General features: G+C 43.0%; 1 protein-coding gene across 2 annotated transcripts in view; it reads left to right on the plus strand.

Annotated features, from left to right (window-relative positions):
* The window catches only part of HIBADH (3-hydroxyisobutyrate dehydrogenase), a 131412-nt gene that overhangs the window by 17197 nt on the left and 97829 nt on the right, over window positions 1-16386 (plus strand). For both annotated transcript variants that reach the window (XM_073333627.1, XM_073333626.1), the window contains 2 exons: window positions 7673-7782; window positions 15696-15817. In XM_073333627.1, the coding sequence (XP_073189728.1) occupies window positions 7673-7782; window positions 15696-15817 (232 nt within the window). The remainder of the gene's footprint in view (window positions 1-7672; window positions 7783-15695; window positions 15818-16386) is intronic.

Here is a 16386-nt window from a genome sequence, read left to right on the forward strand (position 1 = left end):
AAAAACCCCTTGAAAATAATTTCCTCCTTTTCTTTCAGAGGTGTAAATCCTACACCAGCCAGGACTTGGAAACTTGAGTCCAGGGGGGCCTGTAGAAGCTACTGCAAAAGGAACATTGCGTGGCAAGGGCTGCCTTTCCTTTGATCTGGGGTGTGGGGTAGAACCAGTAGGAATGCCAGAGAAGAGAGCAGGGAGCAGTGAAGGCTGTCAATTGTCCGTGTTCACTGCAGGTGGTTTCTGCTACTGCTAGGAACTGTTGAGTGGAGAGGGGATGATGTGTCTTTGCCTGTCCACTGCTTCGTTCCCCAATTACTACAATAGTCTCAGAAGCAGTCAACTGGGGAAGCAACATATGTCAGAAATAGGGTGGCCAATTATGCATCCTCAAAATACTGGATGTTCCGGTGCTTCCAGGAACGTCACACTGCCAGGGTACATGTAAGGTCATGCTGGTGGGGGGGCAGACCAGCACTCTCTTCAAAATGGTGTCCCTGACTGTCAAAGCCACATCCGGTTTTGTCTCCATGCCAGACGTGGGACGTGCATTACAAAAGCAGGACTGTATGGTTTAAAACTGGATGAATGGCCTACTAGCAGCAAGGTGGCCATCTACCTGCCTGTGATGAATAGCAGGTAGTAATAGCCTCTTTTGCTAAACCCAGGCACCTGTAGTAGAGGGTGAAAGGCAGAGAGAGGTAAGGAAAAGGGAAGAGGCATTTGAGTGTAGGGGAGGAGCTACAAGAGACTTAGGAAAAGCGCTCTGAGGTGGTATGGCTTAGGATGGGCTTCTATGTGGAGTGGCAGAAGGAGTAATCACAGGAAAAGGGATCCTTCAAAATGATTTAGAGGGGACCCAATTGTGGGAATTTGGAAATCTCTCCAATTATGACTCCATTTACATACCTTTTAGGACCTGCATTTGTAGGGGGTGTTAACTAAAATAGTTGAAGATGCTAGAGGCTCATCAAAAAGCCTAAAAAACTGAATTTTCTGTACTGCTTTGGGTGTGTATAGCCTTGCAGGAGAAACACAGAACTGTGAAATTGAGTTGTTGTAGTAAATATTTTTTTTAAATTATTAAACAAGAACTTAAGAAGGGATGCAAACCTCCATGCTTCTGGGCATCAACCAACTTACAATGATTGGGTGTTAGAAGGAAACTTTTCTGGGGTTTGGTTCTCATATAACTGCCTACTGCTGCAGAGTTTTTTCTTCTGAAACATCTGGCACTGGCCCCTGTTGGAAGCAAGATCTAAACTAGGTGGGCCACTATTCTGCTCCAGTATGGCAATTCCTGTGTTGGCAGGTTTTTTTTTAAATTAACTCTTACAGTATTGTACTTTTTAAAGTAATGCAAGTACTCCCAATTACTTACAATTTTAAACATTTTTATTTCTTTCAAAGTATTTTAGTTAACTTCTGACAGTGCAAATAGTAAATGAGATGTATACTGCCAATAGAAGTGGATTGCTCTAGAAATATTAAGCAGATTTATTTCAGTGACTGAGGGACAAGTGTGAGGGCTTCTCCTTTTTAAAAATAGCAAAAAAAGCTTTCAGATTTGTGAAGAGACTGTCCATTCTTCATGATTTTGCATAATTTTCCTCTTTCATCCTCTTCTGGATTTAAAGGAATGTTTGTTATGCAGAGCTCTGAATCAGAACATGAAGAGTAATCGAATAGCTGTTTCACATATATACTATAAACACAGTCAGCAGACTTCCAGCTTTTGAGGCCTGGTACAGTTTCTCCTGTCACATCATATGCATTTTAGAGCTTTCTCCCTCAGAGGTATTTAATGAACTTGTGTCTTAGACTGCAAATCCTTTGGGGCAGGGACCATCTTTGTGTTCTGTATTTGTATAGCAACTAGCACAGTGGGGTCGTGGTCCATGAGTATGGCTCTTAGGCGTTACGATAAATAACAATAGATTGGCGGAACTTGTGTTTCCCACTATTTTTGAAAAAAGGAGGCTTTTCCATGGACAGAATGAACAAACATTTATAGAAAGAAATATTGTTCAATGTCTTCTATACATCTGTCTATCCTGATAGAGGCTCTGTCTGCACAGGAAATATATATTACTGGACCAGTTCTGAAACTTATTCAGGTTTTTCTGGGTGGTGTGAATGGGGCAAAGGTTTTAGTTCGGGATTTTTGTGTGTGTTCCTTTTAATGTATAAGACTGTCTTAACGCAGCTTTGCCCTGCAACCATAACATAACAGGCAAACTGTTGGATCATATTAAAGAAGTTCTGTATTAAAATCACAAATGAGTTTGATTCCCCATAGTTTAAATTCCAGGGTATTACTAATTAAGAGGTCTCTTGGTTTTGGTACTGTTTCTCTCCCTCTGTGCGTGAAACTTGCAAGCTGCTAATTGTGTTAGTACATTCTAAGACAGAGTCTGTTCTCAAAGCAATTCACAGAGAGAGAGACTCAAAGCAATACTCTAACAGAAACAGCACCCAGAGACTCCCCGCCCTTTCGTTGTATTAACAATTGTGATTAAAATATAGATAGAGGATGTATGTGGATGGATGCTTGGTGTGGATATAACTGAATGATCAGGGAGGTGCCAGCCTAAGAATCCAGTGTCCATCGGCTGAAGAAAGTGCCAAGTGGAAATAACCAGAGGACCCTCGGAGGGCAGACTGGAATCCACCCAACAGCCTAAAGAATGGGAGAACCAAAGAACAAGATAACATCTTGGAGCCGTCAGGAATGTGCTGTCTGCTGATTGATTCAGCAACAGCATGATGAAGCAATTCCCATAGACTGGCATAGGAAGAAATTCCTATAAAAATAGACTCTTAAAAAGTGAGAACTTTGGGGTCTGATTCTGCAAACCAACTTCCAGGAGCATCAGATGAGCATCTGACAAGGCCCTGCTCCCTCCTCATGTCCAGGCCACCTGGCCAGTGGCTTGGCATGAGCAACTCTAAGGCTGGTAACTATGATAACAACCTTGCAGAACCTGTGTGTGTGTGTGTGTGTTTGTATGATTGAATGGAATGTTATAGCTATAACTAACTGCTTACTATGTTTCTTTCTGTATTCACAATAAATGTGGTATTTTGCCTTTTTCCCTTTAATAAGATCCTGCTGGTTTTTATTTTATTGGTATAACAAAACTATTAAACTGAAGTGATTTTAACTTATGTACCCAGTACAGTGTAGATACTGTGACTTTATAATGTCTGTAAAAGGACAGAAACAGGTTGCTGAATCTTCAGCTGTACTATCAGTATAAATAACTGACATTTCCACCCCTATCAGTAGGGTTCCCAACCCTCCCACTTTCTCCAGGAGTCTCCTGGAATCAGGCCCTATCTCTTTGAGGATACTGAAGCCAAACCAGGAGATTTTAGGCCCCTGAAAGTCCAGCAGGGCTAAGGCAGGTTCCCTGTCTGCCCTGGTCCTTGGCTCTCCCTGTGGCTGTTGGGGGGCAGGTAGGGGGTCTTCATGTGCTGCTCCCGCCTCCAGCCCTGACTCTGCAGCACCCATTGGCCAGGATGTGCTGCCAGTGGGAGCCGCGGGGGCAGCTCCTGCGGGTGCGGGCAGCGTGCGGAGCCCCCGGCCCCCCCAGGGGCCACAGGGACATGCTGGCTGCTTCTGGAAGTGGCGCGTGAAGCCCCCTGGCCCCACTTACCTTGGGCGGCTCCCAGTGGGTGGTACAGTGGGCTCCGGCCAATGGGAGCTGTGGAGTCGGTGCTCAGGGCGGGGGCAGTGCATGGAGCCACCTGTCCCCCCAGGGGCTGTAGAGACTTGCCGGCCTCTTCTGGGAGTGATGTGGAGCCAGGGCAGGCAGGGAACCTTCCTTAGCCCTGCTGCACAGCCACCTGAAGTAAGTGCCTCCCGAACGGAGCCCTCACCCCTCCTGCACCCCAGCCCTGAGTCCCCTCTAGCACTCAAACTCCCTCCAAGGGCTTGTGCCCTGCACCCCAACCTGGTGAAGGTGGGGGAGAGCAAGCGATGGAAGGAGGGGGGATGGGTCCCTGGGAAGGGGTGGAGCAAGGGGCAGGGCAAGGGTATTTGGGTTTGTGTGATTAAACAGTTGGCAACCCTACCTGTCAGAAAGCTGGAAATAGTTATTTCAAATAAGAAGCTGCATGCAAGTCCAGATTAAAATTCTGGTGTAGCCCCCACGTATGTGATGGCTGTCATCTTGACCAGCACTGGGGATTGAATTGGAGACCCCCAGAACTAAAAGCATGGGTTTCTACAGCTTGAACTAAAAAAGGACAGACTCCCACCATCTGTGGATTGGGCATGGAGGGAACACATACATACATACTAACCAGTAGTAAGCCCTTCTGCTGATATTGCTTCATTCATTCTACCTAGTGTCAATTGTGTGTTTTGGAATCTGTCTGCCTCCTTTCGCTGTCTGCAACTGTGTCTTACCGATCAGCAGATACTGTATTGTGTATTTAAAACAAAAAGAAAAAAAGTTAATCATTCTTTTGGGTAAACCCAGCTACCCAAACTGTCCCATTTTTCCTTTTTCAACTTCTCTCTCATGGTCGCTGTTTAAAAGTAAGGAAAAAGCCAACCATCCTAAATAAGAGGTAATGGGCCCTATTGAGGTTTAGAGTTTCATAAATACATTGTGTATATGAGAGATTAATATTTATATGTCCTTTTATGTGTTTACTTATTGTTTAAACTCATAGATATCCATTTGAGTAGGGATGGTTGGACCGGTTTAGGGTCAAATAAACATAGACCCATATTTCATTTTTAACCAAACTATTTTTTTCCCCTAACATTAACAGTGCCTTGTTATGCGGAAAGCCTTAATTAAATCTTTTTTTTTTAAAAGATCTAAAAAGCAGAATTTTTTATTTATGCTTTGTGATTCAGAGTTTAGTCAGAAGTAGACAATCATACTATCAAGGATATTCTTTAGCATGAATATGTGATATTTAGGCTCTTGAATAGATGAAAATATTATAAAAGATCTCCCTTCACCTTCTTCCTGCAAGTGATCCTACTACGATCAAAAGAACTACCTATGTGAGTAAGGTAAGCAGGATTGGAACCCTAATGGTCTCAGACTGGCTAACAGATTAAAAATTGTGTTTTACAATCTTTATGTTAATACATTCACTAACTCAAAAACGAAGATGATTGGATGTGAAGGAAAAGAGACAAAGTATTTTATCTTTACCGTTGTATCTCTTTCAAAATAACAACTTCAGCTTTTAAAGAAGTTTGAAGGCACACAGAAATATTATTGGAAAGTGTGGAAAAACGTTATGGATGAAATTCTACCCCCACTGAAATCAATGGGAGTTCTGCCATTGACTTCGATGGGGCCAGGATTTCACCCGCAGTGTGTGTGTGATTTGTCTCCTGAAGATGCCATGTCTCAGAATATTTTTTTGTAACAGCTCGATAATTAGCAGGGTGGACATGTTGAAACCTTTATGGAAGTTTCTGGTGAGGGACATTTGAGCTGTTAACTTTTTACTTAAAAACAAAAACAGTTGTCTGAAACACTTCGGTTTGATTTTTGAAGATGGGGCTCAGAGAAGGAATGAATACCTTTTTTTCTTTTCAACAACTCCTTTCTGTTCATTGTTGCTGTAACTTTGTCAAGTAATGCGAGATTGTTGTGGTCAGCAAATAAACTATTGCACTTGGACACCAAAACTTATTCATTTTTAGGTTTGGTGGCTTTGGCTGATTTTAATTTTGCAACGCTTCTCCAAAGATGAATTTCCATCCAGTCTTTCTTTGTGATGTAAGAAGCCTCCTCCTATGAAAAAGGGAGTTAATGTATTGAAAATAAGCACAAGTCTCTTAGGACTTATTTTAAAATGTCTTTTCTCTATATACATTTAAAATTTTATTAGCAGTTGTTATTTGAATTCAATATTGAATTGTGATTTTTTTATACATTTTCTGCAATGTTTCAAATACAATCACTCAAACTGTAGCAATGAAGTTTGTCTTTTTCTTCGTCTTTTATGTGGTTTTGTCTTTTATTGTTGTCTGGACTTGTGTTTTAAGTGTGGTATGTCAGATATTTTTCTCATGTTGCTTTTGTTAAAACCCAACTCTTAAGTTCCATCAGTAAAACTTTTTTTTTCATGTAACAAATTGTATTTTGAGGTTAGACTATATGAATGCAGCTCTACTTGTGTTAACTTATTTTGCATTGTAATTGGTCATAACAATAATATCAATCAGGCATATCAGTGCCGTAAAATTGATTTTAATGATAAAACTTATTCTTGCACTCTAATTTTTCTATAAAGTAAAAATTTGTTTTTCTAATCTCGCATCTGGTCAAGTTATTTTACTTTGCTTGCTGTCCTTAATAGGCAGAAGATATTTATTGTGTTGCTTGTCCTTGGGGAAACTTTTACTTTTCTCTGCAGCATGGGTTATGGTTCGCTTAGTCATCTCAGCATATCTCACTAGTCAATTCCCTGTCATTTCAGGGGCCTATCCTCTGTCTCTGGCACACAACAGTTTACGGCTAGTTTACACTTAAAATGCTGCAGAAGCACTGCTGTAGCGCTTCCATGAAAACACTGCATGTGCCAGTGAGGGGGGTTCTTCTGTTAGTGTAGGTAATCCACCTCCCCAAGAGGGAGTAGCTTGGTTGACACCATGGGTTAGGTCTCAGTGGCATAGTTGTATGACCTAATTTCCTAATATAGACCAGGCCTTCATCTCTTGAGGACTAAAGTCACTGGGGTCAATATAGAGCTATTGGGGTGAAATTTAGTGGCCTGTGATATCGAGGAGGTCAGACTACATGATCTGATGGTCCCTTTTAGCCTTAAATTCTGTGGCACTTCAGGAATTATATTGCCTGCAACAGTCTTGCCCTGGCTGGTCTAGTCATTCTAATAGGTCTCTGTTACTAATTTATAATAATATATATTGTTGGCTATGTTTTTAGGGTTGGCTGCATTTACCTGTTCATAAACTGACTTAATTTGTAGGCGACAGTATGATTATGGCAAGATGGAAACAAAAAGTCTGAAGATTTCACTCTTTTTTTCACTTTGTGTATCAGTTTTGCTATTGCAGTAATTTAAGATTGGCTGGGATGGCTTTGCTGTCAGAACTTTTCCAGGACTAACTGCTCTTTTTGCTCAAAGGGCCTTGGCCTTTGAAAGCCTCCCTGGCGGTCGGCCAGAACACATATGATGCTGCCAACATGTTCCTGCTGGCAGTGTTGGTAGCTTTAGTTAAAGCTAACCAGAGTGTGTTGCTCTAAAATTAAATACATCTGTGGAAGGGGGGTCTTTTCCTGTCCCTCCCAGTATCTATAGAGGGGAAGTCGGGGCAGTCATCCATGTGGGACTAATTCTCTAGTATTATGGGACTACCCCAGAGACAGTGTGTGGAGGTGCATTTTGCATAGATGACCTTGTGCTTGCAGTAGATCTTTAGTTAGCCCTCAGTCTTGGAGGATCCATGGATAGTATTATAATCACACCCCTGGATGGAGAATTTGGAGGAATCTCTGACAGGATCCTCATCAAATTTTTCTCCCTCTGTCACTAGAGCTTGTCAAATGGTGTGGTCTGTTTCCTGTGTTTTCATTTTTGTCTAGCTGTTAAGTGTGGTGCTTTAAAAGTCATTAAAGAAGATATATTTTCTTTGTCTTTCAACAGCAGTTACATTATTTTTATTATTTTTTTTAAGGTAATGGATTCCCCAGCAGAAGTAGCAGAAAAAGCAGACAGGATTATTACTATGCTACCCTCCAGCCTCAATGCCGTAGAAGTTTACACAGGAGCAAATGGAATTCTAAAGTAAGAATTTGCTCTGCTAGTTAATTTCCATTTATGATCAAGGCAATATTGCTTTTATCAAGTGATTTTTCTATTGTTTTAACTAAAATGCACTTCAGGCACAGCATTAACTGATCGATTGTTTTTATCTGCTTGGTGGTGGTGGTTGATTGATTTACTAACTGTAGGATTCTTTCAATAGTAAATATTAGGTAAATGTCATTGGCTAAAATAACTTTTTTTATTAGCACAAGATTTATCTGTGAAGTTTAAAGGAGGGACACAATTTAAACATGGTGTTTTTTTCTGAAAATAAGTGCATATTCCTATGAATATGATACATAGATGTTTTATAGTTCTTCTCCAGTGTTTCCATATCCATTGGCTATGAATCACTTGCTCAAGCATATCTTTTTTTTTTTTTTTTAAATCCTTTGGAGTCAATAAATCCCATGTCAGAGTTAGATCTGAGATGATGCCATGCTGGCTCACGGTAGTGCAGAACACTACCATAGAATATCTGGACAGACTTTATTTATTGATTTAATTTTATTTTAAATTTTTAACAAGTTTACAAATCCTTGCAATTGACTTATTTGAAAGACGAATTGATAAAGAAATTCTAGGACTTGTGAGTGGAAAAAGAATGGCTAGATTATTGAAAAGTGAGAATCATTGACCTGTCTAATATTAATCTTTTCTAACTAAAGACTGAATTCTGCTTTTGGATATACTGAAGGGCTTTTATAAAATCACCTTTTATTCACATTTTAGAATGTCCATTAACATGACAAATGGTACCTCATGGTTTTAATAAGTACACGAGGCACAGTGTAAAAGGATTTAGTCTGCTCCTCTTCTTGGGTGTTTGGGGAATTCCTTTGAAAATATGTGTATCATTTAAACTGTGCCTTGATAAGATTTGGAGCCAGATTCTCAGCTGTTGTAAATCAGCACAGCTCCATCTGTCCTTCTGGCTCACCTAAACTCCAGATCATAACAAGATGGCACTCCATTAGGAAAACTCTACCTCTAATTCATGTGCGGACAAATCAGGGTTTCACCATTCAGGTACGCTCAATAGGGATGCTCCAACATGTTGGTACACAAAGCTCTAGCCAGTCACTGAGATGTTGCTTCCTAATCCATTTAGGCCTTTAAAGAGATGGATCAGGGCCTTGAAATGAATCAGACGTAGTTATAGCTGGTAGGGGTCAGAGCACTGGTATGATCTGTTTTAATCAGGAGTTTGGCTGCTACATGCCTAACCCTCTGAAGTTATTGGGTGGTCTTCAGTTAATTCTACCTGGGGAAGACCCTAAAGTGTCTCATTCAGTAGTGGTTTGCTTATAGGTGACCATAGTTAGCTCTATGTCTGGCAGGAAGATCCAGAGTCTCTTGACTAGCCAAAGGCACTTCTGGCCATTGCTGCAATGAAAACATCAAGGATTAGCAGGATTCCAAGGTTCTGCATCATCATGATTGGTGGGGGAAACCCTTGGTGTGTGAGGGCAGGAAGGGAAAGTGGTGAGTTCTAGCCAGCTCCTACATATGTTGAACGAAGAGTGGTTGTCTAATATTGATATCAGAGTCCATAGGATATCTGTGCTACATCTACCCTTGCAACTGTACATGGTTACATGTGCATTGTTGTGCCATTAACCCCTTCCCCATTGTCTACATTTGAAGTGCTGAAGCAGGTTCCTGAAGGAGAGTGCACAGCAAGAAAGCTAGCATGCATGAGGGATGTGGGTATGTACATGCCTCTGCTGTGGCATGGCCCATACATGTTCTACAGTGCAGTATGGACAGGAGCAAGGGGCATATTACCAGGTCACGAGTCTCAATAGTCCTCCATGGCCATTCCCTTTCCTGCCAGACCCTTATCCCTCATTGCCACCGTTAGTAGCATCCTGCACTGAGCACTTCAGGACAGTTTTCTGCTGAACTGCTCTGTTAATCAGCAAAGGCCATTATGGATCATGTTCCAAGAGCTGCCACCTGGTCTCTGGAGCATACCAGTGCGCTCATCAAGGTGTGGTCAGAGTACACTGTCCTCCTCAACTTCAACTGAAGTGGCAGGAACATATACCTCTACTGGAAGATTTCACAGAGGCTGGAGGAGTCGGGCATTCAACAAACTCTGTTCCGGTGCTGGGATTTCTGGAAGTGCTTGAGGCTCCTGTACCCAGAGGGTGATGGACTGAAACAATCATTCCAGGAGGGGACCTAGCATGTGCCTATGCTACGATGAGCTGAATTGGGTGCTCCCCAGAGATTCAAGTACAGACCTTGAAGTGATTCATGACTACCTTCTCAAACTCGCCGGCCTCTTCATATGATGGGACTGAGGGGCAGGGCAAGAAGACAGCAGGGACTGCCAAGGAAGCCCTGGGTGACCTGGAGGATGAGGAGCGTGTGATTCTGTACCTCTGCCCAGCAGACCTGAGTGAGGAAGCCTTCCCCTGAAGAGCCTGAGGAGGATTGAGACCCACTGCAGGAACCAGAACCCGAAGCTGGTAAGTTACAATCTATCCCCTCTTGCTCTGGTGATACATGCCTGAAGCTGCCCCACCTCCCTGCTCTATCTCAACATGGTCCCCAAGCAGGACATAGCTGTAAATCAGTGATTTCAGTGAAATTCCATGAACCACTGTAATGCACTTAGCAGAAGCCATAACAAAAGAATATTAACGAGCAGTCCCTATGTCTCTTCATTTGACTGTCAACACTGTGAACAGTGATAGTCCCTGGGCTGTGTGAACTGGGGGGGGAAAACGAGAGTGTGTGTGTGTGTAGGGGGGAGGAAGAACAGTTGTATGACATGGCTGATCAAAAACCCCAAATCGCCCCTCTGCCCCACTCCCCCCTCCTTTCTTTTCCTTTCCAAATGGGAGCCTGCAGAAGGGAAATGGGAGTAGTTGGTGGCTTGGTGCAGGCCTTGTCAGATTTGGAAACAGAAAGGGAAGGAACGCTTTGGTTGTCCGAGGAGTATCAGAACGGTCTATTCTCCTTATGACCATTTCAGCTGTTTATGACCATTCCCAGTCCCTGGTATCTGACCTCTCCTGTGCTAAATCACTCGGCAGGAGCCAGGTGAAGCAGAAGTGGATGTAGGATCCTCTTGGGCAGTTTCACAAACACAATGATGTGTCCTTTAGCACAGGTGACAGGCTTGCAATGTTAATCAGAAAGTTCAGGGAAGAAAATACACTTGCAGTGTGACGCTCTGCCCCTTTCAGTGCTGTTCGCTGGACACAGGGGCTGGACTTTCTAGTGCTTCAGGGTTGGCTAGGGGGTGGATGAACGTTCTTAGTGATTCTCGGTTCCTCTTGTGCCTGGGAACTGTCTACTAGCTTGGAATACGGTCAATTGCCTCTCAGATCACCTCCCAGTCTTATAAGCATAATTCAACAAATTTTTCATGCAGTTGAAATTCAGACTGGTTCTTCAGGTTTAAGGACAGTGCAAATGTTTGGTCCACCTTTATAGCTCACCAAACCCCTCCACTCAGCAATACATAGATAGGTGGTCATTAGTAAAAACATCTGTCTGACATAGGTGGCTAGAGCCCCTCCACTGCACTGGAAGTACACCTTTTTTTCATTTTGGTAGCTTGAAAAGTTCTATGTTCTCCAAATGGTGTCCAGCCTTTAAAGAACAAATAGTTGAGTGGTGAAGTACCCCTGGAAAGGAACTAAACCCCATCCCAACCAGCCCCTCCATGCACTGTAAACATTACAGCATTTTAATAATAGCACTGCAGGTATTCCTGTTATTACCATCGGCGCCTTCCTCATGGGCTGCAAAAGCAGTCTGAGAAAGAAGGACACTAACAGTTGCATTCCCTGAGATGCTAAAAAGTATCAATATTGTGACCTTTGGCAGCACATTTATATTATGGGGGATGGGGGGCTTCTTAGGTTCCTTCAAAGAAGAAATAAAATATAATGCAACCCACTCCACTGAGTTAGGGCAGGAGCAGTGTCCCAGAGATAGCAGATGAAGAAGGGCCATGGAGAACCTGCTCATTGGCATTGAAAGACGGAGCAGGAGCTGTTTGAGCTCTTTAGAGTGAGGGAGAATTGGGCCTTTAGGCAGGATGAGGCACTGATGAACCAGTTCCTGGATCTGGAGTCACACCACAGTGAACAGGAATATGCCCAGAGAGAACTGGATTGTGAACTCACGCGGCTGCTAGAACAACTGGTGGCAGAACACTTTCAGGGCCTGCCTGCCTCTGTGGCCACTGCTTCTCCCCAGGAGCAGACCCCACCGCCTCTGCCCACTCCTCCTCCAGCTGCCAAGCAGGCTGCTCCTGATGTGGTGGCTCCACCCCACCGTCCTCTCCTGGTGATGGGGAAGAGCATGCCGGACACCTGTCACAACATCCTCCACTGGCACCTGAAACCCCTTGCAAGGGGAATCCCCCAGGGCATGCAGGAGTGGAACGATCCAATGACTGGATCCCAGCCGACGTTCAGTCCCCAAACTCCACCTAGGAGTCATCGTTGTTTGCCCCCTTGCATAATATTCTGCATCTGTTTTCCCCCTCTTTCTGAGGGTGAGGGGAAGTGGAAGGACAAGGAGATGGGGCCACAGACAGTAATGTTCGGGAATTTGATCTTTTTGTTGTTGTTCATTTGTAGTGCCTGTTAATGTTGTTGTTCTGTGTTCCATGTATCTCTTTAAATAAAAATTTCCGTTCACTTCACTTGTGTGTTCACCTTGCTTTCCGAGTATGGTCAATGGGATATTTCACACACGTTTGGGATAGGTCAGTGGGACTCACAGGACGTGACTGAGAGTTCTGTAACTCTGGTGCCACAGAAATGCAATTCATTCTCCATCTCTTGCCCCTAGCCTTTTTTTTTTTTTTTTTTTTAAGAAAAGCAGGGTTCATGACTGTGAACTAAGCTGTGAAATAACTGTTGCTGTCCAAAGCACCAGAATGGAAAATAGAAGAGAAGTTAACTGAAATGTCTTTGCGCTTTTGTTAATAACTTGGGCAACAATACAGACAGAAGAAACCAAACTAAATTAACATTGAAGATATCTGACACTGAGCTGTGCTTTTATGACTCATCCTGCCTCACCCCCAAACAATCACCACTTGCAACCAGGGGTGTACTCATTCGTAACAGTGAAGTACTGTGAGCTCCCGTTTCAGAAAACATTGTGAAGAAGGAATGTGTGAAGCCTTCCACCCAAAACCTTACACAACTTTACGAATGATTTAGTTGTTCTCCATAAAGCAGTTTCTTGGTCAGCCATCTTTGGTGTTTCAAATAGTTTTGGACCCATTCCATCCAATAACTGGTACTGCACTGCACAAACATTTGTCCTGCCAGCAGGCGCAGAACCGCATTGTCATATACTTGCTCCATGCCTTCCATGCAGTTTGGCAGAGGTGAGAAGGAGCCGCCATTGCCAAAAGTGTGAAGGTGCCATACAGTACCAGCAACACACAGCAAGGCGGTTCCCAGAATGTCTCCTGTGATGTACAAGACTCTGGGTTACAAATCCTGAAGTGACTAACATCATTTACCAAAAGGGATGTCTGGAGGCGGGTATATACCCGTCACAGCATATACCCTGGCCAAGCACAGCATGTGTGGACACTCAGTGCGGGTACAGGGTACATGTGACAGCGGTACATGGACAAGTACCTGGGGACAAGTGGAAGTGCAGACATAGCCTTAGAGTCTCTTAATAGATATTGATCAGGTGTGTGGTTAGGGCAGATTGGACAGAAATCTTACTACACCAGGCAAGGAGGAGGAGAAACTGTGGGGGTGTACCCCTTATCCAAACCAGAGAGAGGAGGGGGAGCTCCCCTCTGTCTTCAGCAGAGGAGTGGGACCCTTTCCTCCCTGCCATTCCCTTGCCTTAATCCCAGGCAAAATGGAAGGACAGAATTTGGCCCTGAAGGAATCTGTAGATTAGTACCTTTGGAGAAGAGCAGGTGCCCCCGTGCTTTGGGACCTGTTCAGGTGAAACCTTATGAATTTCCGGCATGGCTCTCTCCACAGTGGTAGTCTTCCGTGAGTGGATCAGTAGCACTTAATCATGTGTCAAAGGCAGCCAGTAGGTCTGTACTCTGACAGTGAGTTCAAGCTGTAGGAAACCTAGAATCCTGAAAGCAGTTAAATGCTGCTGGAATTTCCCTCCTGCTGCCTTCTCAATTCCCTTACCGAATAAAGGAAAGCTAGAAACTAGCAGTAAGTGCCAGATTGTGTGCTGAGTGGTCATTTTTTGATGATAGGTTGGATTTTGACCATTTTTAAGGATTCTTCACTCTTGCCAAGAAAGCATTGATCCCAAGAACTTAAGAATGATCCTAGTCATACTCCAGAAGTTTCCATTTGCCAGAAGAGGTGTGGGTCTACATCAGTGGTTTTCAAACTTCGTGAGCTGAGCCCTCCCCTTTGAGTTACAATTTTTAGTTGTGTTCCCTCTGGGGGCTGCTGGCCAGGGCTCCTGTTGTCAGCTGGGGGTGGAGGGTGTACCAGTGTCCCACAGTTTGAAAATCTCTGGTATATATTCTGTGTGGTTGCACAGACTTCCATCAGTCCCCCGTTTGAGGGCTTGTTCTGAACCTGGAGGAAGGTAACCCAATGGTATCTTCAGAATTGGCTTTTGTTAGGCTGTATCCGAAGTAATCTCTCCAGTCTGTTCCTTCTGTTAAATAGGACAAGAACTTCATATGTTGGGTAATGTTTGAGTCTGGAGCTGTAGTATGGGCTAGAAGTCAAAAATGTTTGTATCTGTATATCCAAGAGCAAAATTTAACCCTTTATGTTAAACAGCAAGATGAGTTTGTGTACTTGCAACAATGTAAACACAGTGATACACTGAATTTTATTTCTGTATTTGCACTGTACTCTAACTAGAAATTGGATACAACATATGATCATAGAATGGGTTTTTATTGCCTAATATGTAGCTTTAAATTATTACCTTTTTTAATTGGAAATATGTGCTGTGTGAACTGAGTGTTCTGGGCTCTTTTGAGCAAGAATTGCAGGTGGGGTCAGGAGGAAGAAGGCAAAGAAGCAGTCTGAATTTGATTTTTGACCCAAATATGGACAGCTGCCATTTAAAGACATATTTTGTGTGTGATATCTGCATTTTACTGTATACATTTCAAAGGTGCAATATGAAAAATGAACTTGTCCATGCTACATACATTTACCAGACCCCTGGGGGGGCAGGGGGGAACCAACCCCCACAACTTTTTTCCATGTTGCTTCACATTCCTCTTACCCATTTCAATCTGCTGGATTTACAATTTGTAATTATAGCTTTTATTTAGAGCAAGTTCTGGTGGTAAATACAAGGAGGTTGCTGCATTGAAAGGAATAGGTAATTCTGATCAGATACTTTTATATGAAAGAAATTGCTTATGGAAAGAAAGATCCATTGTGTATATAACTTTAAAAGTTTGAAGGGTGTTGCATCTATATACAGTACTCTACTCTACCATTCATTGCATAAACATATTTTAAGTCTGCCACATATAGAACTATATATAATCTTGTTTGATAGAATTTGTACCTAAACAATGCAAGTCGTTTTGATCCTTTGTGTTATAGTGGGGTTTAGGCAGAACATCCCTTTTTTGTTCATTCTCATAAGGGTTTTATGTATCTGTTAGTCCATTTGAAGTGACTGGTTTTGGATTATCAAAACCAACCAAACAAACCCACAACCCCGTATAATGAAGTTCAAGAGGAACAGGTATATATGTTGGTACCTTAGCAGGTCTCACTCACACTAGGATTTTAAGACTGTGATCTGAAAAGGATCCATGGCCACTTTCTTGCATCGAGTGCATTGGCTTTACTAGCCAGTGACAGCAGTCAGAGATGTGGTCATGTGCAGTTTCTACTTAGCTACAAATATTTTATTTATTGATATTGTGTTTTTTTTAGGAAAGTGAAGAAAGGTTCATTGTTAATAGACTCCAGTACTATTGACCCTGCCGTTTCAAAAGAATTAGCTAAAGCAGTTGAAAAAATGGGAGCTGTTTTCATGGATGCCCCTGTTTCTGGTGGTAAGTCTCTTTGCTAAATATATAATCCTGTATGTTGTAGAAGACATTTCTTTATGGGTGCATCCTACCTCCTCCCTTGCCTCTCCCCCCCCCCCCCCTCTTGTTATTGCTATGAGCAACTCTTTGTGCTATATCCTGGCACAGTTGCTACCCCTTTTTGTTAATGTTTTCTTTCCCCCTCCTATCCTTTATTTGTCCACTTGTATAGATGTATTTTTCTTGGTTTTGTTAATTATTTTTAATGCTCTTGGGCTGCATTGGCACACACAGTTGATTCAGGGTGTGGTGTTTGGCCCTCTCTAAAGGCTGGGTGGGGCATGTTACTTGTTGTGCTCTCTTGGCTGAAAGGAGTGCTGCAGCAACAGAGAAAGGTAGCTTGGGCTTGTAGGCTTCTGCCTGATCTTGCAGCCTGGTACATTTCCGGTGTTTCCACAGCCAGCTGCATTAGAGTCTCCTGCAAGAGTAGGGAGGGAAGGCTGATGGCCTTCAAGAAGCTGCCTGTGACTTTACCTAAAGCCTTAGCTGCACGCTTTGCTGCAGTGGTTGTAGGCTGGATCTGAACTCACGGA

The sequence above is a fragment of the Lepidochelys kempii genome, chromosome 2 (assembly GCF_965140265.1).
Source record: "Lepidochelys kempii isolate rLepKem1 chromosome 2, rLepKem1.hap2, whole genome shotgun sequence".
NCBI classification, from domain to species: Eukaryota; Metazoa; Chordata; order Testudines; family Cheloniidae; genus Lepidochelys; species Lepidochelys kempii.